This window comes from Rhinopithecus bieti, unplaced genomic scaffold, assembly GCF_001698545.2.
Source record: "Rhinopithecus bieti isolate Rb0 unplaced genomic scaffold, ASM169854v2 scaffold_29388, whole genome shotgun sequence".
Taxonomy (NCBI): domain Eukaryota; kingdom Metazoa; phylum Chordata; class Mammalia; order Primates; family Cercopithecidae; genus Rhinopithecus; species Rhinopithecus bieti.
The window spans coordinates 239,064-262,423 of record NW_016813389.1 but is presented as its reverse complement, the minus strand read 5'-3'; the positions used below and the strand labels follow the sequence as shown (position 1 = coordinate 262,423).

Here is a 23,360-nt window from a genome sequence, read left to right as displayed (position 1 = left end):
AAAAAAAAAAAAAAAAAAAAAAAATGGAAGCTGGGACGGTGGCTCATGCCTGTAATCCCAGCACTTTGGGAGGCCAAGGCGGGCAGGTTGCTTTGAGCTCATCAGTTTGAGACCAGCCTGGGCAACACGGCGAAAATCTGTCTCTACTGAAAATACAAAAAAATTAGCCAGGCATCATGGCACACAACTATGGTCCCAGCTATTTGGGATGCTGAGGCAGGAGGATGGGTTGGGTCCGGGAGGCAGAGGTTACAGTGAGCCCAGATCGCGCCATTGCACTCCAGCCTGGGCGACAGAGTGAGACCCTGTCTCAAAAAAAAAAAAAGAAGGAATGAATTAGCATGAATGAGAAAGCCATGATCTGCAGTGAGTTAACCCATGGTCAAAGACAGTGGACACCAACTCACTTGCAGAGAGAAGCTCAATTAGCCCAATGCTTTTGGCAAACTGTGGCTGCCACTCCGTCATTGTTATCTGAGCTCACTGTGACTTGCCCTTCAGGCCTTACCTCTGACCCTGCCATCTCTGGAGAGCCCTCTTTGCAAGCCCAAGCCTGGGCTCCCCCTCTCAGAACCATGTGCATACTTGTCCTGGAACCATTTTTTTGCCTGTGGCTCTTGGAGGGCAGGGGGCTATCTGGCATACACCTGCATTGCAGCAGTTGCTAAATCAATGAACAAATACCAAGTCTTTCCTGATCTAACGTCTTTTTTTTTTTTTTTTTTTTGAGACACAGTCTAGCTCTGTTGTCCAGGCTGGAGTGCAGCGGTGCAATCTTGGCTTACTGCAACCTCCACCTCCCGGGTTCAAGCAATTCTCCTGCCTCAGCCTCCTGAGTAGCTGGGATTACAGGTCTGCACCACCATGCTCGGCTGACTTTTTTTTGTATTTTTAGTAGAGACAGGGTTTCACCATGTTGGGCAGGCTGATCTTGAACTCCTGACGTCAAATGATCCGTCCACCTCCGCCTCCCAAAGTGCTGGGATTACAAGAGTGAGCCACTGTGCCTGGCCCTCACGATCTAACTTGAGAGTGGTGGTAGTGGTAGTGGTAGTGGCAACTCCATCTGGGAGATGAGAGGAGGAGGAGGCTGAGTTTTGGGGGTGGCTTGCCAGAGAAGAGGAGAGACTATTAGCAACTAAAGGAGTGGCCAGGGTGAACACCAAGCATTTTCCTGATTGGGGAGCTGTGGGTTTGTTTAAAGGCAGGGCTGGGTGAGGGGTGAAACGAGCGAGGAGGAGAGATGGCTGGTGCTGAACTGGAGTGGAAGGCATCTGAGAAGCCAGGAGACAGGATGGGGAGGGAGAGGGTTAGCCTAGGACAGGACAGGATAGCACTTCTTTGAAGACTGGCGGGCCTGAGGAAAGGAAGGGGAGGGATTGAGGAATGACCTGGAGTTTCTCAGTCGGCTAGAAGATATGGAAGAAGGCCAAGCGGGGATTGGCTGCGGTTGGGATGGGGAGGAGGGCCGCGAGCGCACGAGGGAAGGTCGGGGATGGGAAGAGGGGTGTGGGGGAAGAAATACTCACAGGGGAACGGAAGGCCCCGCGGCAACTTCGGGTAAGTCCTGGTTCAGTCCTGGAGAGGAATCCGAGGGGAAAGCCTGATTGGACCCACAGTCCGCTGTGAGGACAGGGTTACTGTGGGGATGCGGGAGGAGGAGTAGCTGGGAATTAGGAGCGCCCGGGACTGGATCCATCTGGAAAGGGGGCAGATATGCTCCCAGGATCAGGGTAGAGACCCTCTAGGAAGGGGGCGTTCTGAGGCGGGGGTTGTCTGGAGCACTGGATGGGAGTCTTTGGAGGTGATTTCTGGAAAGGGAAAGTCTGGGGCAGGGCTGTAAGAAGTCAGGAAAGAAACTGTGGAGTCCGTTCCTCGCCCACCTCCTGAGCCCTGGGGTCCGAGGCCCCCGGATCAGGGGGTTCAGTGGCGCAAGAGGGTCCAGCGCGGGAGTCGAAGAGCGGCCTCTCAGGTGCGCGGGGCAAGGAACACTGACCCGGAGCTTGATGGGCGCACAGCAAGCTGCGCGCGCACCCAAGGAAAGCCGGCCCCGCCCCTCTCCGAAGTGGGCGGGGACAGCGGTTGCGTGCGCAGCTTTTGTTGTGACGCCACAGGTCCCTCTGGCCACGCCGCTGCCTGGCCACGCCTCCTTTCCGCTTTATCTTTTTCATTGACGAATGGGCTTTGATCTTTGAGGCCACGCCCCTATTCTGCGCTCTAGTACCGCCCTGGTTACGCCTCCTCTGGCTCGGTCGCACAGCTGCGCGGTGGCTGACTGACTTCCGCAGTGGTTGCCGGGATCGCGCTGATGTGGCCCCAGCCCCGCCTCCCTCCCCGCCCCGCGATGTCGGAAGAAACCCGACAGAGCAAATTGGCCGCAGCGAAGAAAAAGGTAAAGTGCACCGGGTCGCGGGCCCCCCGGCCCAGCCCCAGCCCCACTCCGATGGCAGGACCACGGCCAGAGTCCCTGCCACTCCTGAGGCACACCGGGCTGGGCTCCCCCCAGTGCCCCTGGGCTCCCCACAAAAGTCTTGTCAGCCAGCCCCGCCCCCTCAGCCGCCCAGCCCCCGCCCTCGCCAGTCGCCCCCGGGTGACTTTGGGCTGGTGACTCCCGGGGCTCCCCGCTCCAGACGCGGCCCTCACCTCCTGCCGCCCCAGGGCTCTTTGGGCTGGCATCTCCAAGGACCTAGCACCCCAGCAACTCAGACCCCTGCCCTCGCCAGTGACTTTGGGCCCGTGACTCCCGGGGCTCCCCGCTCCAGACTCGGCCCTCACCTCCTGCCGCCCCAAACCAGACCTCCCTGGGCGATTTGGGCTCGCGTCTCCAAGGACCTGGGTCCTGGCCCTGCGCTCCCCTCCCCCATCGGGGAGCAGCGACTCGGACGTCGCGCTGATGTTCCCCCCCAGGAGTGGAATGTAGTGACGTCACAATCCCCCTCGGAACCGTAATTAGTGCGCGAGACCGGTCTTTGATCTTAGGACCCAGTACCCTAAGTTCTCATCCCGCTTCTGGTTCCTTTGGTCACAGCATAAATGTCCAGCTGGAAGGGGATTGGGGACTATGGGACCTAGGAGGGAGAGATTTCAGGCTGCCTTACACCCTTAACATAGACACTGATAGTGTGAAAAGCCTACACTTCCCCCGTGAGCTGAAAACATTGGCAGTATCTCTGGGTGGCAATGTGAGAACGGGATTGGTTTTGATTTTCCCCCAGGCTTCTACTCTCCAGAGAGACTAACATTTTTTTTCTGACTTCTCCACCTCATATTCGAATTCTGCGTGGTTCTGGGACCAGAGTGCCCTTCAGTGGTCTCTGGAATGAGATCTGCTTATCTCCTGTGGAACAGGTCTTGGGAAACCGAACCTGACAGCTTGAATCTTCCTCATATCATCTCAGCCTGGTGTACTTGAAGTGCCACAGGATAAATATCTTTCTGAAGCATCAGTTTCCCTTTATTCTCTTGAGAAAAAAAAACAATGTACTTAGGGATGACAGTCACATAAATTTCTAAGAGTATACCAGACTTTTCTCTGAAATGAGGCTTGGGTTGTCCTCTTTCTGTTGAATTCCCAGGTTCAACAGAAAGGCTGCCTTCTGCCATGAGGATACATTGATGTAAAAGTTTCAGAGGCATTGGCGCATTTCTTACATTAACAAACGTGTGAGGATGTATGACTCTAAACCACACGGTGTACAGTTCCTGCCCACTTAATGTTCCAGCCCACATTTTAAGATACATATTTATTTTGAGAGACGGAGTGTCACTGTGTTGCCCAGGCTGGCCTTGAACTCCTGGCCTTAAGTAATCCTCCTGCCTTAGCCTCCCAAGTAGCTGGGATTCCAGGCTTGACTTCTCCACCTCATATTTGAATTCTCCATGGTGGAGTGGAATGTAGTGATGTCGCAATCCCCCTCAGAACCGTAATTAGTGCGTGAAACCAACTTTTGATCTTAGGACCCAGTCCCCTAAGTGTTCTCATCCTGTTTCTGGGATGAGAGGTAGAAAGGTACCTCTGCCTCTGGTTTTGGCCCCTGGCAGCTGCTGATTTGTGGCAAAACCCCAGAGCTTGGAGTCAGAAGACTGAGTTTAAGTTCAATTCTTGCGTTTTTTTAAGCCGTGGTATCAATCCCTCTCAGTCACTAAGTGATTGTGACAAGACCTTGTAGACTTGTTGGTGGCGTTAAATCAGATGGTATATATGAGTATTTTGGAAAAATTGTAGGATGTAACTGTAGGGGCTTGTAGATCTCATGAGTATTACTGCTCTTCTTTTCCACAGTTGAGAGAATATCAGCAGAGGAACAGCCCTGGTGTTCCTACAGGAGCGAAAAAGAAGAAGAAAATAAAAAATGGCAGTAACCCTGAGACAACCACTTCTGGTGGTTGCCACTCACCTGAGGATGTGAGTCTTGGCTGGCCAGGCTCCTGGGGACAGGGGGCCCAAGGGGCAGTGGAGAGTAATTGTTATTATTGTGGAAGAACTGTTGGGTACTGATTAAGAGTTCTGGGTTTGTATCCTACCTGTCCATCTGCTAGGGATGTGATTTAGGGCAAATTGCTTGAGCTTTTTGGGCCTCTCTTTTCACATCTGTAAAGTATTGTTTTACTTACACTTGTGAAGTTTAAATGAGATTTGTTATTATTGTTGTTTTTATGTTAATCCCTAGTACAGGGCCTGCTGTAAACACCCAGGACACTCAGGAAATGGTAGTTGCTATTTCATTTTCCTCATCTCCAGTCTCAAGGGGAAGCCAGGCCAATGAGAACAGCCACTGGCCATCAGGCTATCCCTTTAGGAGTCATTGAAAGGGCCCCAGGGTGTGGTGAGGAGAGCCCCAGGCACTAGGATTAGGGGAAGATCTAACTTTGGAGTTCATCTTTGCCACCAGCTTGCTGCATGACCACAGAAAAACTTCTTCCCCTGGGCCTCAGTTTCCTCCTCTGTAAGATGACATTGGTTAAGATCAGTGTCTTTCAAACTTGTTTTTTAGCTGGAGCCCCCTTTGTTCAAGTGAACCCTTACTCAGAAGTCTGGATTTTAAAATGGAGGTGGAGGTCTGTAGCTCTACTAGATTCACTGCCCACATCCTAGGCCTAAGGAGAAGGGTCCAATGAGCATATTAAGAGCTGCATTGGTCAGGTGACTCCACTCTGTGTGACTGCATCCTTCAGGGGACTTTTCCATCTATTTGTTTCTGCCCCCGGCAAGGCAGCAGGTGGCCATTTGGAAGGATGGCACAGGCCATGGTATTGATCTCCTCCACTCTTCGTCAGCATTTCGTTTCCCTGAACCCACATCTTCCTCCTTCCCTGACTTTCTTGCCTCTCTCTAAGCCACTTCTACCTTTCTCCCCCTGCCCTTGTTTTTCCCTTTTCGCCTCCTGTAGATTCAGGACATTCTGAAGGTGCTGGTGTCCGACCTTAACCGTTCCAATGGGGTAGCGCTCCCCCCATTGGACAAGTGGAAGGTGAGGCAGTGCCGAGACCCCTCTCTGGCTTGCTCTCTCCAGCTGTGCATGCCCCTGAGGCTTCTCTGGTTTGGGGGATACTTTGCCTCTGGCTTAATTTATGTTGCTGCCATTAACCTTCCGCCTGTTTATGTCCGCTTCTTCACTTGCTTGATCGATTGGGTTTTTATTCTTCCCCAAAATCTTTTATCATCTTGGAGAACGTGAGACATACCTTAAAGTTTAACAGTTTAAAGGTAATTTGGGAATAACTTTCAGAGGTGTGTGGGATTTGGGGCTTTTTTTTTTTCTTCTTTTTTTTTTTTTCCAGAGACAGAGTCTCACTCTGTTGCCCAGGCTAGAGTGCAGTGGCACAATCTTGGCTCACTGCAACCTCTGCCTCCTGGTTCAAGTGATTCTCCTGCCTCAGCCTCCTGAGTAACTGGGATTACAGTTGCCCACCACCATGTCTGGCTCATTTTTGTATTTTTAGTAGAGATGGGGTTTCACCGTGTTGGCCAGGCTGGTCTTGAACTCCTGACCTCAAGTGATCCACCTGCCTCGGCCTCCCAAAGTGCTGGGATTACAGGCTTGAGCCACCGCGCCCAGCCAGGATTTGGGCTTTTAAATGTCTATTGTGGGTACTCTCAGACTAGGAGAGATGAAAAAAAAAAAAAGAAAAAACCCAACGGACCTTTAGGTTTTGCCCTAAAGGCAAAGATCAGTAAACCACATAGAAGTTAGTGATTTTTTTTTAATTAATTCACTTTGGTTTAAGAGTAGGGAACAAAGGGTTAAGAGAAAATGAGTCCACATTATAGCTGGAAGGATTGAAGCTATTTTTTCAGAGGAACTAACTGTAAAAGATGTGAGGTTAACCAAACAGATGAGTGACCAAGACGTTCTGCCCCTAATCTCTCCAAATGGACATTTAGCCATATTCACTGGGCTCTTGACAACAAAGGCACTTTGATAAATAAACAGTGGAGAAAATAGATGAACAAGGTAGGCTGCACACTGAGGGAGGCAGACTCCTTTGAAGGAGGCAAGAGATAACTTTGGACCATTCCAAATGCTCAGCTCAGGGGGAGGTTGGTTCCGAATGGACTCCAGGCTGGAGAAGGTGGCATTTGAGGCTGGCTTGAAGATTAAAGGTGGGTAACATTAATCCATATGGGGAGTGGGGGAGGCCGGGGGAGTGGTGAGGCCATGGCCAGAGTGTGAACTCACAGATCACCTTTCAGGAACACAGGGAGCCTGCTGGTGGGTAGGGCATGGGTGTACACAGGGCTAGGAGACAACCTCCTCTGGCTGTGATTTGGCATTTCCTCCATCTCTGACTCACCTGGGGGACTCCTTCCTGCCAAGCCAGAGGAGCAGGACACAAATAGAGCCTGTTGGAGATGGGTATGGGGAGAGGGACTGAGACAGAGCAGCCTTGGCTGCTGTTAGAGTTGTCCAGTCGTCACACCTGTTACCCTCCAGTTGATCAGGTCTGTCCAGGTGCTGTGACTCACCTTGCCAGCTCAGAGGAGACACTGAGTGGTACGGTTGGGGAGCACAGGCCTAAAAGCGTCATGTAGCTGAGTATTTGGCTTTTGCTCTGCCAATGGTCCAGTGGATTAGGGGGTCTGCAGCCTGTTTCCTTATGCTCTGAGATTCTGTGCCAGCCCAGGTCCCTCTATTCTGGAAACAAAGGCCTAGATCCTCATATTTCCTTCGTGCTGTTTTGTTTTTGTTTTTGAGAAGGAGTCTTGCTTTTTCTCCTGGAGTGCAGTGGTGTGATCTTGGTTCACTGCAACCTCCCCTTCCTGGGTTCAAGTGATTTTCATGCCTCAGCCTCCCAAGTAGCTGGGATTACAGATGTTGCACCATTGCACCTGCCCATGTTTTTTTGTATTTTTAATAGAGATGGGGTTTTGCTATGTTGCTCAGGCTGGTCTCGAACTCCTGGCCTCAAGTGATTCACCTGCCTTGGCCTCCCAAAGTGCTGGGATTACATGCGTGAGCCACCATGCCCAGCCCCTTGCTGTTTTTATACCTTCTCTATATCCATAACTGTTTCCAGTGTAGGTTTTTTTTTAAAATTTCTCATTTTTATTACCATGTAAGTTTTCTACTCCAGGAATGGAGGCCCGTGATTGTAGTATCTTGAGTAGAGCTGATAACATTTCCAGAAGTAGGGAATAATGGAGAGAGAAAAAATACCTTAATGGGATGGGACATTTTGAGGAGAGTAGGCTTTTTTAAAAACTCCATCTTGGCTACAAGACTTAAAATTATGAAATAACTTGATGGCTCACAAAATAATCACGCTATGTGTGTCAAAAAGTCCTTGGCTGAAAAAAATGCTTTTTCAGCCAAGCGCAGTAGCTCATGCCTGTAATCCCAGCACTTTGGGAGACTGAGGAGGCTGGATCACCTGAGGTCAGGAGTTCGAGAGCAGCCTGGCCAACATGGTGAAACCCCATGTCTACTAAAAATACAAAAATTAGCTGGGCGTGGTAGCACACACCTGTAATCCCAGCTGCTCGGGAGGCTGAAGCAGGAGAATCTCGAACCCAGGAGGCAGAGGTTGCAGTGAACGGAGATCTTGCCACTACACTCCAGCCTGGGCGACAGAGTGAGACTCCATCTCAAACCAAAAAAGAAAAAAAAATTTCCCTTCCTCTGAGCATTCCTGTGTCTAATCCTAGAGATCAGTGGGAACCCAGGATGCCAGGAGGGCCCTAAAGACTTGCAGGGTCCATTGCTAGGAGTGCCAGCCTTCCCTCAAGGCTTATGCCTGGCCAGCAGCTGAACCCCTGCTCTGACCTATTAGATTCAGTTGTAGGCATTGTCAAGGCAACATCAGGTTCCATGGTCACAGTAAACTTGCAAAGATGCAAAGACAGCTTGGCTCATCTTCAGTTCCACCAGCCTCTGCAGCACTTGCTCTAAGGAGGGAAGCAGATTTGGGTTTTCAGAGGCCAGGGCTAAAGGGTCCAGCGAGCACGCAGTCCTTTCCCTGGAGAGAGGTGTAGCCACTTCCCCCAGACCCAGCTTCCCTGGAGAGAGGTGTAGCCACTTCTCGCAGACCCAGCTTTTGTGGCCAGGCCCTGGCTCCCTGGTGTTTTTCTCTTGTCCAGCTTAGCTGGTCAGCCAGCTTTTTCCGCTGTCTGCCCATCTGGCCTGTCAGATATTAGAAGACCTCTAGAACCAGAGGCTTGGGTCAAGAGTAAGGCCAGAGCCTGGAGAGAGGCCGGGTGGGGCTCTGATCAAGCAGGTAGGTCCAGTTGGGGGCAAGAGAGAGGCTCCACGTGACCCCAAGTTCTGAATCCTAGGACTGTCCCCAGGTACGATTCCCAGGAAAGAGGCGCCACAACTTCCAAGTTGCCAGGAGCCATAGGGCAGATGTCTTACCTCTGTTTTCTGGGGTGGTTTCTTGGTTGGGTAGATGTTTTTGGAGGTAAGAGGTTGGGGTGGGGGTGGTAGCCATGGTTTATTCTCTTTTACCTCCAGATAGTTGGGGAGAGGCTTCTAGTTGGGTAACTTTTTTTTTTTCCCTGGAAAGGTCTGAATCAGAAACACAGCCAATAGGCCAGGTTCAATGGCTCACACCTATAATCTTAACACTTTGGGAGACCAAGGTGGGAGGATCACTTGAGCCCAGGACTTTGAGACCAGCCTGGGCAAGATGGCGAGACCACATCTCTATAAAAATTAGCTGAGCTTGGTGGTGTGCACCTGTAATCTCAGCTACTAGGGAGGCTGAGGTGGGAGCATTGCTTGAGCCCAGGAGGTGGAAGCTGCAGTGAGCTATGATTGTGCCACTGCAGGGGAGAAGGGAAGGGAGGACAGGAGTAGAGAGGCAGGCAGATAGCTACGGTGTGCATTGCCCAGACAACTACTTCCTCATCACCATCCTCTGCCCACTAGGGGCCCAGTTAGGGTCACTCTGCAGCACAGACTGGCCTTCTGGAAGAACAGTGCCTTTCTCCTCTCTGACTTTGGCACACCATCCTCCTGCCTGCTGTGGCTGCCACAGGTCAGTGCCTGCTGCTGTCTTTTGCTGAGCTCCAGAGACAGTGAGGTCCTCGTGTTCATGAAGGAGGCTATGCAGCCCCTGCTTTGAGCTTTGGCCATCTGAAATGCTGCCTAGCAGCCCAAGGCCTGGGCAACCATATCCACACCCCTGAGTGGCTCCTAGCATGTGTGACTGTCACTCTGACTGCAGCAACACCTATCCTACCTGTTCCACACCCTTGTGTTCATGGCACTGAGGCACCTTCTGTCCCGCATGGCCCCCTAACCCCCTGCTCTGTTCTGTGACAGACACCCAAGGACAATGCTGATTCTCTACAACCGTCTGATGACACCGTGTTACCTGGCGGTGTCCCTTCCCCTGGTGCCAGTCTCACTAGCATGGCGGCATCTCAGGTTCGTGCCTCCTCCCCCTCTGCCCACTCCCCTCCTGTACCTACTATGGATTATCTTCTCCTTTCACAGGTAGCTTGTTTCCTAAGGCCAAGGGCTCTTCCTGGGGAACGGGCTGGGGGAAGGCTCAGACTAGGCTTTTTCTTGAGGTCAGGGGATATGGAAGATTGTTGGAATGAGTTTGGGAGCTTGATTCACCCTGTCCTGGGTGATTCTTAGCAGACATTGAATGACCATCTCATACGTTTCTTCCCACACAGAATCATGATGCTGACAATGTCCCTAATCTCATGGATGAAACCAAGTGAGTGTCTCCTGTTGGGGCGGCAGTCTCTAGGCCGAGAGAGTCAGGGAGGCCACTGCCCATGACCTTCTTTCCCATTGAGCCACCTGCACCCCTGACCCCTGTGTCTCCATCCCTAGGACTTTCTCATCAACCGAGAGCCTGCGACAACTCTCCCAACAGCTCAATGGTCTTGTTTGTGAGGTACCTCAGGAATGGAGGCCCAGAGTGGGGTGTGGGGGGAAGGGAACTATGATAGAAAGAAACTGAGGCAGGGATTCACAAGAGAAGGAAGATCCTGGGACCAGCCAATGTGCTGGGTGATGTTGAGGAAGTTGGCTCTTCCCTGAGCTTTCTCCCTTGAAGTTGTGCACATGAAGGAGTTGGACCCTGTGACTGGTTGCATCATTTTATCCTGCTGCAGAAGCACTGGATGAGAGGTGCTCGGGAAGGAACGATGGTGGGGAAATATGAACCATGAGAGAAGTTGGCACAAAGGGGTTACGGGACAAAGGGTCCAAGTTAGAAGAGAAAATGTTGCCAATTGCTGGGGAAGAAAGGAAGTCAGAGGGCTTAGACACTGAGGGGACAGAACATCTCCATGTGCACTCTCATCTCTTATAGTCTACGACATGTGTCAATGGGGAGGGCCCTGCATCATCTGCTAACCTGAAGGATCTGGAGGTAAGAGGCCCTGGGCCGTGGCCCAGTGACCCTGGAGGCCAGCCCTCCAACCTCCTCCCACAGCGGGGGCTGGGTGCCCCTCTGCCAGCTGAGACAGCCCACACACCCCCCAGCCCTAATGATTGCTCTCTCTACCTCTCCCCCCAATCCTCCTCCAACTCCTCCTCTCTGCATGCGCCTCAGAGCCGGTACCAACAGCTAGCGGTAGCCCTGGACTCCAGCTATGTAACAAACAAACAACTCAATATCACGATAGAGAAATTGGTAAGAGTCCAGTGGGGTCCCCTGATTCCACGCTGCTAATCCTGGGCTCCAGTTTCCCCTTGGGACCCTGAAGAAAGGGGCAGGGGGCCCCTGGTGCCAAGGGCGAATGGGGAGCTGGGGGGCCCAGGCCTCAGCTGGAGGGACCCCAGAGCACGGAGCATGCAGCATGGCTTTTCTGTTGCTGCCCTCTTTGCCTACTCTCTCTTCTCTAGACACCCCTGCTTGAGTCCTTGTTACACATGCCCTGGGATTGTTGCCTCTTGGGGAAGCACTAGCCTGACTGGTTGTCAGGAGCCCCGTATTTCCACCCTGACTCAGTCCTTAATTTGCTCTTGGATTCGGGATAAGCCACCTCTCCTTCTTGGGCTTACATTTCCTGAGGAGGTAGAGTTAGAGAGTATCAAAGGTCTCTTAGCTCTGAGAGTCGAAGATTTAAAGGCCCACTAGAATGTAAACCTCAGGGCCAAGGGCTCCTGTCTGTCTTTTTCTGTCTGATATCCCTGCTATTAAGAACTGTACCTGGCCTATATGTGCTCAGCAAATGTTTGTTGAATGAATACACCTTTCTAAATCACAAACTGGCAGAGGGTGGGCTTTTCTCACACTCCATCTCTAGAGGTTTATGTTACTGTCCTTTCAAGAGAATCCAGATTCAGACTTTCAGTTCTGTGGCTATGGGCAAAAACCAACAAAGACACAAACCCCCTTTTGTTGGGAGCCTGAGGAGAGTTTAGCAGTTCATGTTCCCATTGGGTCTGAGAACTTTGCCTTTAAAATCCATTCCTGGCCCCTGCCTACCCCTTCCTGGTCTGGGGAATAGGGTTGAGGGGGCCACCCTCAGTCACCTTCCTTTGACTCTTCCCCACAGAAACAACAGAACCAAGAAATTACGGATCAGTTGGAAGAAGTAACGTGATTTCTTTGTTTGCTCACAACATGACAGCTGGGTTTGGGGGGCACTCAAATGTAGAGGCCTGAGTCTCGTCTCACCCACTCCCAGCCTGGGGAAGAAGGCTCACCCCCCAAGATTCCACCCCATCCCCACAGGGTCCCTGATAACCTGGTCCCACGGGTGGGCCTGTCCTGGGGCATTGGTGGCATTCTGGGGGCATGTCCCTTGCTGTGCCATCTCTGCCTCCCCCTAGTAAGAGCTCTGTCTTCCTCTTCCTGTAGGAAAAGAAAGAATGCCACCAAAAGCAGGGAGCCCTAAGGGAGCAGTTACAGGTGAGTGGAGGGGGTGAAGTTCCGCCCTGTCCTCTGGAGAATGTTTCTTTCCTTCTTTTTCAGCACTTGCTTGGGTTTCCTCCCAAAGGTTCACATTCAGACCATAGGGATCCTCGTATCAGAGAAAGCTGAGTTACAGACAGCCCTGGCGCACACTCAGCATGCCGCCAGGCAGAAAGAAGGTGGGCCTCTGGGCACCCCATCATCCTTCAACCTGGCACTTTGACAGGCCTTTAAGGTGAGTCCTTTGGACCCCATCTCAACCTCTCTCATTCCAGGAGAGTCCGAAGATCTGGCCAGTCGCCTGCAGTATTCCCGGAGGCGTGTGGGAGAGTTGGAGCGGGCTCTGTCTGCTGTCTCCACGCAGCAGAAGAAAGCAGACAGGGTGAGTCCAACTGCCTGCCCTGAACCCTGGCAGCCTGGCTTCCCAGATGGAGGAGTGAGCCTAAAGGTCTCTTCTGCAGGGTTGAGTGTCCTGCCCAGAAGGCAGCATGGGCCATTTGTCACTGCTTTTGTGTGTGGTTGTTAGAGGCATCCTGGGGCTGAGTCAGCTGCTGTGGGTGGGTTGGGGGGCACTGTGGGGAGTGAACACTGGACGCAGAGCTCGGAGGCCAAGTGCCTGCCCTGCCCTTACCTGGCTGTGGCCTTGGCCAAGTCCTAGGTTGGGGAATGTGGTATTTGTTCTGTGAAGGTACAGAAGAGTATCTTTAGTACGTTACCATTTGTGTAGCGAGAGGGAACGTGTGTGTGTGTCTGTGTGTCCATATGTCTGTACATATGTACTATGACAATATACATAAAACATGTCTGCAAGGATTCGTAAAAAACTCAGGAGAGAGGAGCAGCATGGCTGGAAGATACTTCCCTTCTGTACCTTCAGAGTTTTGGACTATGTGAATGTATGATCCTTTCAAAAATGGAACAAAAGATTAATTTCCCTCTTCCTATCTGTGCCCCACCCCCAGGGAACAAATGAACTTAGAGAGTCAGATATACCTGGGTATTCAAATCCTAGCTCTGTCTAAGTCATCTTAGGCAAGCACTTAACCTCTAATACTACATATTTTTCATCTACAAAATACAGGTAATAATATTGCAGTGAGCTGTCTCATGTGGTGGTTATGAGGATTAAATGGGATTATTAGCATGGTGCCTGGTGAAACACTCAATAAAGGTTCAAACAGTGGTAGTAATAATGATAATAATAGCAATATTATCTGATCTCTCTGGGCCTCTGTTAGCCAGCTGTAAATTCAATCTTGGCCAGGTGTGGTGGCTTATACCTGTAATCCCAGCACTTTGGGAGGCCGAGGCGGGCAGGTCACCTGAGGTCAGGAGTTTGAGACCAGCCTGACCAACATGGCAAAACCCTGTCTCTACTAAAAATACAAAAAATTAGCCAGGTGTGGTGGCAGGTGCCCGTAATCCCAGCTACTTGGGAGGCTGAGGTAGGAGAATTGCTTGAACCCGGGGGCGGAAGTTGCAGTGAGCCGAGATCACACCACTGCCCTCCAGCCTGGGTGACAGAGGGAGACTCCGTTTCTAAATAAATAAATAAATAAATAAATAAATAAAAATACAAAAATTAGCCAGGTGTGGTGGCGCATGCCTGTAATCCCAGGTACTCAGGAGCCTAAGAAAGGAGCATCACATGAACCCGGGAGGCAGAGGTTGCAGTGAGCCAAGATGGCACCATTGCACTCCAGCCTGGGTGACAGAGGGAGACTCCATCTCAAATAAATACATATATACATACATATATAAATTCGCTCTCTTTTCCTGTCCCTTCCACTCTTACCAAGCTCAGTATTTATTTTTATTTTTTTATTTTTTTGAGACAGAGTCTCGCTCTGTCACCCAGGCTGGAGTGCAGTGGCCGGATCTCAGCTCACTGCAAGCTCCGCCTCCTGGATTTAGGCCATTCTCCTGCCTCAGCCTCCCAAGTAGCTGGGACTACAGGCACCTGCCACCATACCTGGCTAGTTTTTGGTATTTTTTTGGTAGAGACGGGGTTTCACTGTGTTAGCCAGGATGGTCTTGATTTCCTGACCTTGTGATCCGCCCGTCTCGGCCTCCCAAAGTGCTGGGATTACAGGCTTGAGCCACCGCGCCCGGCCTTTTTTTTTTTTTGAGACGGAGTCTCACTCTGTCACCCAGGCTGGAGTGCAGTGGCCCCATCTTGGCTCACTGCAAGCTCTGTCTCCCGGGTTCACGCCATTCTCCTGCCTTAGCCTCCCAAGTAGCTGGGACTACAGGCACCCACCACCACGCCCGGCTAACTTTTTTTTTTTTTTTTTTTTTTTTAGTAGAGATGGAGTTTCACTGTGTTAGCCAGGATGGTCTCGATCTTTTGACCTTGTGATCCACCCGCCTTGGCCTCCCAAAGTGCTGGGATTACAGGTGTGAGCCACCATGCCCGGCCACCCTTACCAAGTTCTTTTAAAAACAAATGAGACCAGCTGGGCGCGGTGGCTCACACCTGTAATTCCAACACTTTAGGAGGTTGAGGCGGGTGGATCACTTGAGGTAAGGAGTTCAAGACCAGCCTGGCCAACATGGTGCAACGCCATCTCTACTAAAAATACAAAAATTAGGCTGGGTGTGGTAGCTCTCACCTGTAATCCCAGTACTTTGGGAGGCTGAGATGGGTGGATCACAAGGTCAGGAGATCGAGACCATCCTGGCTAACATGGTGAAACCCCGTCTCTACTAAAAATACAAAAAAATTAGCCAGGTATGGTGGCAGACACCTGTAGTCCCAGCTACTTAGGAGGCTGAGGCACTTGGACCTGGGGGGCGAAGGTTGTGAGCTGAGATCTCACCACTGTACTTCAGCCTGGGTGACAGAGTGAGACTCTGTCTCAGAAACAACAACGACAACAAAATGAGACCAATGAGACCGCGGGCTTGGAAATGCCTTGAAAACATGTCAAGTGTGATTAAGAGTGAAGAAGTGTTACCGTGGAGTGGTTACTGTAGCTATTGTTACTGGTCTGGTGGGCCAGCTGCTCCTCCGCCTGCTATATCCTGACTTAACCTTTCTGTGTTTACAGTACAACAAGGAGTTAACCAAAGNAGTTCAAGACCAGCCTGGCCAACATGGTGCAACGCCATCTCTACTAAAATACAAAATTAGGCTGGGTGTGGTAGCTCTCACCTGTAATCCCAGTACTTTGGGAGGCTGAGATGGGTGGATCACAAGGTCAGGAGATCGAGACCATCCTGGCTAACATGGTGAAACCCCGTCTCTACTAAAAATACAAAAAAATTAGCCAGGTATGGTGGCAGACACCTGTAGTCCCAGCTACTTAGGAGGCTGAGGCAGGAGAATGGTGTGAACCCGGGAGGTGGACCTTGCAGTGAGCAGAGATGGCGCCACTGCACTCCAGCCTGGGTGACAGAGTGAGACTCCGTCTCAGAAAAACAAAAACAAAAAAATTAGCCGGACATGGTGGCGTGTGCCTGTAGTCCCAGCTACTCAGGAGGCTGAGGCACTTGGACCTGGGGGGCGAAGGTTGTGAGCTGAGATCTCACCACTGTACTTCAGCCTGGGTGACAGAGCGAGACTCTGTCTCAGAAACAACAACGACAACAAAATGAGACCAATGAGACCGCGGGCTTGGAAATGCCTTGAAAACATGTCAAGTGTGATTAAGAGTGAAGAAGTGTTACCGTGGAGTGGTTACTGTAGCTATTGTTACTGGTCTGGTGGGCCAGCTGCTCCTCCGCCTGCTATATCCTGACTTAACCTTTCTGTGTTTACAGTACAACAAGGAGTTAACCAAAGAGAGAGATGCCCTCAGGCTGGAGTTATACAAGAACACGTAGGATGGGGGATGGTGGGATGGGAGGTCTGGGGGCCCTTAGCATGGGTGGTGTGCTGGGAGGTGGGGGGGTACAGGTAAGCATGGTGAGGTGGTCATACAAGTTTGCATGTGTGCCCAGCAAAGCTCTAGTGCCAGCTGCGCCACTGACTCATGGTGTAGCCTTGGGTAACTCATGTCTTATCTCTGGCCTGTACATGTGACTTTTGATTCCTGGGGTTCCTTCCAGTGCCACAGTTCTGTGGTTGTGGGGTGAGGGTAGAGGGTGGATCACCAAAGCAATCCTTTCTGTTCTTTGTTCATTCCTTTCTCTATTGCCTCTGGCCATAGCCAAAACAATGAAGACCTGAAGCAAGAGAAATCAGAATTGGAAGAGAAGCTTCGGGTCCTAGTGACTGAGAAGGCTGGCATGCAACTTAACTTGGAAGAACTGCAAAAGAAGTTAGAGATGACAGAACTCCTGCTTCAACAGGCAAGAGGCTGCAGCCCCATGGGTGGTGGGAGCCCCATCCAGCTGGGGCCATGGTCTAGGGATCATGCAGGGCATGGGGAGGCTCCAGCCAAGAGCTGAAAATGTGGGTCCTTGTTCCAGTCCTGGCGTAAAATCCTCTAGAGAGTGCTAAAAATCTACAAATTGGGGACCTGGGGAATCAGAATCTTAGGGTTAGGGCTTAAAACAATTTTTGTTTTGTTTTGTTTTAAAGCATCATGGGTGAAAATCATTATTTTAGAGATTACATTTATATGGCTAGGTCATGAGTCTGTTTGTTTCCTTCTGAGGTTCAAGCCAACACTTTCAGTATTCCATGGTAATAGTAGAGGGTAGAGATTTTTTTTTTTTTTTTTTTTTTTGAGACGGGGTCTCGCTCTATCACCCAGGCTGGAGTACAGTGGCGCGATCTCAGCTTACTGCAACCTCTACCTTCCAGGTTCAAGCCACCCTCCTGCCTCAGCCTCTCAAGTAGCTGGGACTACAGGCGACACCACCATGCCTGGCTAATTTTTGTATTTGTAGATACGGGGCTTTGCCATGTTGCTGAGGTTGGTCTTGAACTCCTGAGCTCAAGCAATCCACCCACCTCAGCCTCCCAAAGTGCTGAGATTATAGGTATCAGCCACCATGCCTGGCCTGAGATCTTTTTAAAATTATTTTTTATTTCTAAAGCAAAGAAACGTGACAGCAGAGTTGTATTGACTGAGCTGCACGTTGAGCCTAGCCCTAGCCCTAGCCCTAGCCCTTTTAAGGGGCACTGTTGGGAATGGCCTGGGCTCCCCAGATCTAAACTTCTCACTCTCCACCATCCAGTTTTCAAGCCGATGTGAAGCCCCTGACGCTAACCAGCAGTTACAGCAGGCCATGGAGGAGCGGGCACAGCTGGAAGCACACCTGGGGCAGGTGAGGGATGTAGGGAGGGATGTAGAAGGAAGATGGCCCCAGGTGGCCAGGAGTAGGTGACAACCAGTGACAGTCCTTCCTAATTTCTGTGGCCATTCTTGCAGGTAATGGAGTCGGTTAGACAACTACAAATGGAGAGAGATAAATATGCAGAGAATCTCAAAGGAGAGAGCGCCATGTGGCGGCAGAGGATGCAGCAGATGTCAGAGCAGGTGAGACCTGACCCTTCAGCTCCCCTGCAACCTTAGATAGGTCACTTGATCTTTCTGGGCATCTGTGAAATGGGAGGAGCACAGCCAGAGGTGCTCATGGGTCTGGCCTTTGTGGAGGTGGGGGCAGAGAGGGAGATGGTAGCCTGTCCAGCCACCAGCCCCTCTCCAGGGCCCTTTCCCGCTGTGCTTTGGGCAGGTGCACACATTGAGAGAGGAGAAGGAATGTAGCATGAGTCGGGTACAGGAGCTGGAGACGAGCTTGGCTGAACTGAGGAACCAGATGGGTAAGCTGGGGCTGGGGTAACCTGGGAGCAGGACTGGGGTCAGAGGGCTGTGGGGGTGGTTTAGAATGCCCCACGGAGTTGGGTGGATGGAAGGGCTTTGAGGCAGAGGGAAAGAGGTCTGTGCCAGGAGATAGCAAGTCTCATCATCTCCACAAGCCTCAGTGCCCCATCAGCAAAGAGGGAGGAGTGCCCGTTGTCGGCCACCCACAGTTGTCACTATTGGAAAGTGGCTTGGAAGATTGGCTAACATCCGGGTGCAAGGAATCATTAGCAGGGAGGCCACGTTTGGGGAGCCTGAGAGGAGCTACGGACCAAGAGGAGGGTTTTCTTTGAGAATCTAGAGGCCCTTATTGTCTGCTTCCTTTCTCAGCTGAACCCCCGCCCCCAGAGCCCCCAGCAGGGCCCTCCGAGGTGGAGCAGCAGCTACAAGCGGAGGCTGAGCACCTACGGAAGGAGCTGGAGAGTCTGGCAGGACAGCTCCAAGCCCAGGTGCAAGACAATGAGGGCTTGAGTCGCCTGAACCGGGAGCAGGAGGAGAGGCTGCTGGAGCTGGAGCGGGCGGCCGAGCTCTGGGGGGAGCAGGCAGAGGCGCGCAGGCAAATCCTGGAGACCATGCAGAATGACCGCACCACCATCAGCCGCGCACTCTCCCAGAACCGGGAGCTCAAGGAGCAGCTGGCTGAGCTGCAGAGCGGATTCGTAAAGCTGGTGCGCAGCCCCACCTGGAGAACCTACCCTCCCCATTAGCCCTCCGGGCCTTTGTTTTCCTACCTGTAAAGTGGGGCAGTGTAGCCCTCACGTGAAATGGTACTTCTGGAGGCACCTGTGAGCCAGAGCCCTGCTCCGATGGCTGTAGGGGAGAGGGGATGATTTTTCTAACCTGTCTCCACCCTTCCCGGTGCCATGGGAGGCAAACACCAAGGCAGCAAGTTCTGGGGTCTCCAGCTGCAGTGGGTGGCCACTGATGGCTTCTCTCTGTCCAGACTAATGAGAACATGGAGATCACCAGTGCACTGCAGTCGGAGCAGCATGTCAAGAGGGAGCTGGGAAAGAAGCTGGGTGAGCTGCAGGAGAAGCTGAGCGAGCTGAAGGAAACGGTAACCCCACCCCATCCAAGAAGTGCTGGGAGGCGGGCACCAGCCTCTGGGGAGGGGTGGTGTGAGGCCAGAGGCAGCTCCAGCCTGGGGAACAGGTGACCCCAGCACCCTCCGGGGCAGTCCTGTGACTGTTTCTTGCTCCCTGCCATCTGACTTTTAGAGGTGGATAGCCCTGGGTTCCTCTCAGATCTGGACATCATCGTCCCAACTAGAGGCATGGATTTCCCCCGATCATAGGGAAAGAGACAGTGGTATAAGAGGCTCCTTAGGTTCAAACAGAATTCTGGCCTCTGCTCCACTGGTCACCATTCAGCTACTCTGCATCTCTAAGCCTCAGTTTAACTTAAAAAGGAAGTTAGCATCTTCCTTGCAGAGGTGTGGAGGATTAAATGAGATAATACACGGAAAGCATTAGGCATGTAGCACACTTAGCAGATGGTGGTTGGCTTCCTCTGCATTTCCACCAGTCTATGGCCTACAGTCTAAGTGGTGGGAAGCAGGGTGTGAGATTTGAGGCTGGGAAAGAAGGCAGGAGGCTCTAGGCAAGGGAGGCAGTCACTTAGGCCTGGAGCAAGGGGCCAGAGGTCTGGGCAGGCAACAGAGCCTCACAGAGCCCTCGCTACCCTATTTATGGGCCCCAAATCTGAAAGCAGGCCACCACCTGCCCTCACGCCCAGGGTCTTCCTGCAGGTGGAGCTGAAGAGCCAAGAGGCTCAGAGTCTACAGCAGCAGCGAGACCAGTACCTGGGACACCTGCAGCAGTATGTGGCTGCCTATCAGCAGCAGGTGGCCACCTATCAGCAGCTAACCTCTGAGAAGGAGGTGCTGCACAACCAGTTACTGCTGCAGACCCAGCTCGTGGACCAGTTGCAGCAGCAGGAAGCTCAGGGCAAAGCGGTGGCCGAGATGGCCCGCCAAGAGTTGCAGGAAGCCCAGGTGAGGGAGTTGCTGAGGGCAGGGCCCTAAGGGGGACGACCTGGCAACCTCCATGGCTTCTCACTCTCTTTCCTGGCCCCTTAGGAGCGCCTGGAAGCTGTCACCCAGCAGAACCAGCAGCTACGGTCCCAATTGAGCCTCATGGCTCATCCTGGGGAAGGTACGGGAACCTGCTCACAGGAAGAGGAGAGAGCCCCAGGAGGAAGGGGGGACTGTTAGCAGTGTAGAATTGAGTTGGAAGAGACCTTTAGAACAGCTGGTCATTATGCCAATCGAGTATCCACACTAAGTTTGGCATCATTATGGTGACTTCCTGGGAGCAGGGGACTACCAGGTTGCCTAAGGATGGGTGAACCTGCCCAGGTCAGACATGAAGCAGGTCAGAACTCCCATGCTGATTGGTAGTGGGACTGCACCTGGGCAGCATAGCGAGCCCTTGGCTCTTAAAAAAGAAGAAAATAAAACGCTGCTCATTCCCTTCTGGGGAGGGGCTGGCCCAGGGTCACACAGTGAGGGTGGGGGCAGAGGTGGGCACACTGTACCCTTGTTGGGTTGTCTGATGACCCCTCTGGCCACCCCCATAGGAGATGGACTGGACAGGGAGGAGGAGGAGGAGGTGGAGGCGGCGCCTCGGCCCATGCCAAGCATCCCGGAGGACCTGGAGAGCCGGGAAGCCATGGTGAGGCTGACTGCCCCTTCTGCTCTTGGTTTCCTGGCCTTCTGATTTATTCAGACTCACCTCTTTCCTGGGAGCCAGTGGTCAGACACCATTTCACCTGGGACCAACAAGTGCAGCCTCTGAGGCGCCAAGGGAAGGGCTGCTCTCTACCTCCCTGCCTGTCCGTCCTATATATCCTCCTACAAGAATGCACCTCTCTTGCCTGCAGGTGGCATTTTTCAACTCAGCTGTAGCCAGTGCCGAGGAGGAGCAGGCAAGGCTACGTGGGCAGCTGAAGGAGCAAAGGGTGCGCTGCCGGCGCCTGGCTCACCTGCTGGCATCGGCCCAGAAGGAGCCTGAGGTGGCAGCCCCAGCCCCAGGGACTGGGGGCGATTCTGTGTGTGGGGAAACCCACCGGGCCCTGCAGGGGGCCATGGAGAAGCTGCAGGTGAATGAGTCTCTCCTGGCATGGGTCAAGAAGGGTGGGGGTGGGGCAGGTCGCTGCCAAGATGTGACTCCATTGTTTTGGTTCCAGAGCCGCTTTATGGAGCTCATGCAGGAGAAGGCGGACCTGAAGGAGAGGGTAGAGGAACTGGAACATCGCTGTATCCAGCTGTCTGGAGAGACAGACACCATTGGTGAGTGGGAGGCCAGGGCACGGCAGGAGGAGCTGCACAGTGGTCGGAGGGAACCCAGTATCTGAGCCGTGTCCTTTCGCAGGAGAGTACATCGCACTGTACCAGAGTCAGAGGGCAGTGCTGAAGGAGCGGCACCGGGAGAAGGAGGAGTACATCAGCAGGCTGGCCCAAGACAAGGAGGAGATGAAGGTAGGGCGTGGAACATCTCTGTGGGGGTGGAGGTGGGCACGGGCATGGGCATGGCAGCTTAGCACCCCTCCCTCCAGGTGAAGCTGCTGGAGCTGCAGGAGCTGGTCTTACGGCTTGTGGGCGACCGCAGCGAGTGGCATGGCAGATTCCTGGCAGCTGCCCAGAACCCTGCCAATGAGCCCGATCCAGGGGCCCCAGCCCCCCAGGAGCTTGGGGCTGCCGACCAGCAGGGTGGTGAGTAGAGCCCTCGGGAGGGGTGGGCAGGCAGGAGCAAGGGAGGGCTTATGTGGCGCTCAGAGCCCTGCCTCTCTCTCTCCAAAGATCTTTGTGAGGTGAGCCTCACCGGCAGTGCGGAGCCCGCCCAAGGAGAGGCCAGGGAGGGTTCTCCCCGTGACAATCCCACTGCACAGCAGATCATGCAGCTGCTTCGTGAGATGCAGAACCCCCGGGAGCGCCCAGGCTTGGGCAGCAACCCCTGCATTCCTTTTTTTTACCGGGCTGACGAGAACGATGAGGTGAAGATCACTGTCATCTAAAAGCCGGCCACTGTCAGCAAAGCCTGAAGAAGGGGGGCTGGAGACCCTGCCCCCACTATATCCCTACCACCCCCTCTCAGTCACCCCTTTACCCTTCCAGTAGCAAGCATAGACCCCTGTCTAACGGGGGTAGACAGGTGCAGATGAGGTGAAGATCACTGTCATCTAAAAGCTGGCCACTAAACTTAAAAAAAAAATTAAAGTTATGGGATTAAAAGAAGTTACGGGATAAAGAAGGTTATGGGTAAGTTATGGTATAGAAGTTATGAAAAAAGGCTGGGTGTAGTGGCTCACGCCTGTAATCCCAGCACTTTGGGAGTTCAGGAGGTCAGGAGTTCAAGACCAGCCTGGTCAACATGGTGAAACTGTGTCTCTACTAAAAATACAAAAATTAGCCAGGCATGGTGGTGGGTGCCTGTAATCCCAGCTACTCAGGAGGCTGAGGCAGGAGAATCACTTGAACCCGGGAGGCGGAGGTTGCAGTGAGCTGAGATAGTGCCATTGCACTCCAGCTAGGGCAACAGAGTGAGACTCTGTCTCAAAAAAAAAAAAAAAAAAAAAAAAAAAAAAAAAAAAAAAAAAAAAAAAAAAAAAACCGAGATTAAAAAAAAAGTCAGGATAAAAATTTTAAAAAGCAGACCACTGTCAGCAAAGCCTGGAGAAGTGGGGCCAGAGGCTCTACCCCCATCATGTCCCTGCCACCCCTTCCCAGTCACCCCTTTACTCTTACAGTAGCAAATAAGACCCCTGTCTAATGGGGGGAGACAAATGTGTAGACCCTTTGCCACCTTGGCCAGGGCTGACTCCTTAAATTTCTGGATGATTATGATTGTTATTTAATAGCCAGAGGCTCATAGAATTGACTTGTTTGGAGGAGACCTCATGGCCTCCTTACTCTCACCAAAGCAATTTTTCCCTCAGGGGGGCTCCCATCTTCTTACACAGAGAGGCAGCTGAGGCAGGACAGTGGGGTTAACTGTAGACCAGGTGAGGGCACGGGCTGCTGGGGTGGCCCCGCTTCCCCAGTGTACATATTGTATCTGTGTAACATTTTGTATATTCCAGGGGTAGGGCAGCCCCCTGTATCATACCTAGCAGAGGTTGGAGCTGGCACATGGGGAGGAGGTTCCAATAATTATTTGGGGCTGGGAAACTTATTTATTGATAGCATAGGACAGAGGAAGGAGGCGGGGATGGGGTCGTGGCACCCTGGTGATGCGACTCCTGTTTATTTTGCTTTTTATTTCGGAATAAATGGATTTAGCCATA

General features: G+C 52.3%; 2 protein-coding genes across 5 annotated transcripts in view; one reads left to right on the top strand and one right to left on the bottom strand.

Moving 5' to 3' along the window:
- The window catches only part of SWI5 (SWI5 homologous recombination repair protein), a 12,237-nt gene extending 9,928 nt beyond the window's left edge, over nt 1-2,309 (bottom strand). Inside the window, 5 exon segments of the mRNA XM_017848177.1 lie at nt 1,027-1,066; nt 1,530-1,578; nt 1,884-2,010; nt 2,013-2,066; nt 2,069-2,309. Coding sequence (XP_017703666.1) covers nt 1,027-1,066; nt 1,530-1,578; nt 1,884-2,010; nt 2,013-2,066; nt 2,069-2,171 — 373 coding nt within the window. The 5' untranslated portion in view covers nt 2,172-2,309.
- Nucleotides 2,251-23,360, top strand: GOLGA2 (golgin A2). Of its 4 annotated transcripts, XM_017848256.1 has the most exons (27): nt 2,251-2,392; nt 4,283-4,405; nt 5,391-5,471; nt 9,765-9,869; nt 10,127-10,170; nt 10,290-10,353; nt 10,774-10,833; nt 11,017-11,097; nt 11,966-12,004; nt 12,271-12,321; nt 12,410-12,503; nt 12,600-12,706; nt 16,087-16,145; nt 16,476-16,617; nt 17,452-17,541; nt 17,646-17,753; nt 17,950-18,037; nt 18,408-18,745; nt 19,021-19,134; nt 19,825-20,070; nt 20,155-20,230; nt 20,655-20,749; nt 20,958-21,176; nt 21,264-21,366; nt 21,449-21,555; nt 21,633-21,789; nt 21,853-22,308. In XM_017848256.1, the coding sequence occupies exons 1-27, from the start codon at nt 2,309-2,311 to the stop codon at nt 22,089-22,091; spliced, it is 3,114 nt and encodes a 1,037-aa protein (XP_017703745.1). In that variant the 5' UTR covers nt 2,251-2,308; the 3' UTR covers nt 22,092-22,308. The 4 variants fall into 4 exon arrangements, with proteins under 4 accessions (XP_017703745.1, XP_017703747.1, XP_017703748.1 ...); XM_017848258.1 differs by lacking the exon at nt 11,017-11,097; XM_017848259.1 differs by lacking the exon at nt 5,391-5,471 and having other exon boundaries at nt 2,254-2,392; nt 21,877-23,360.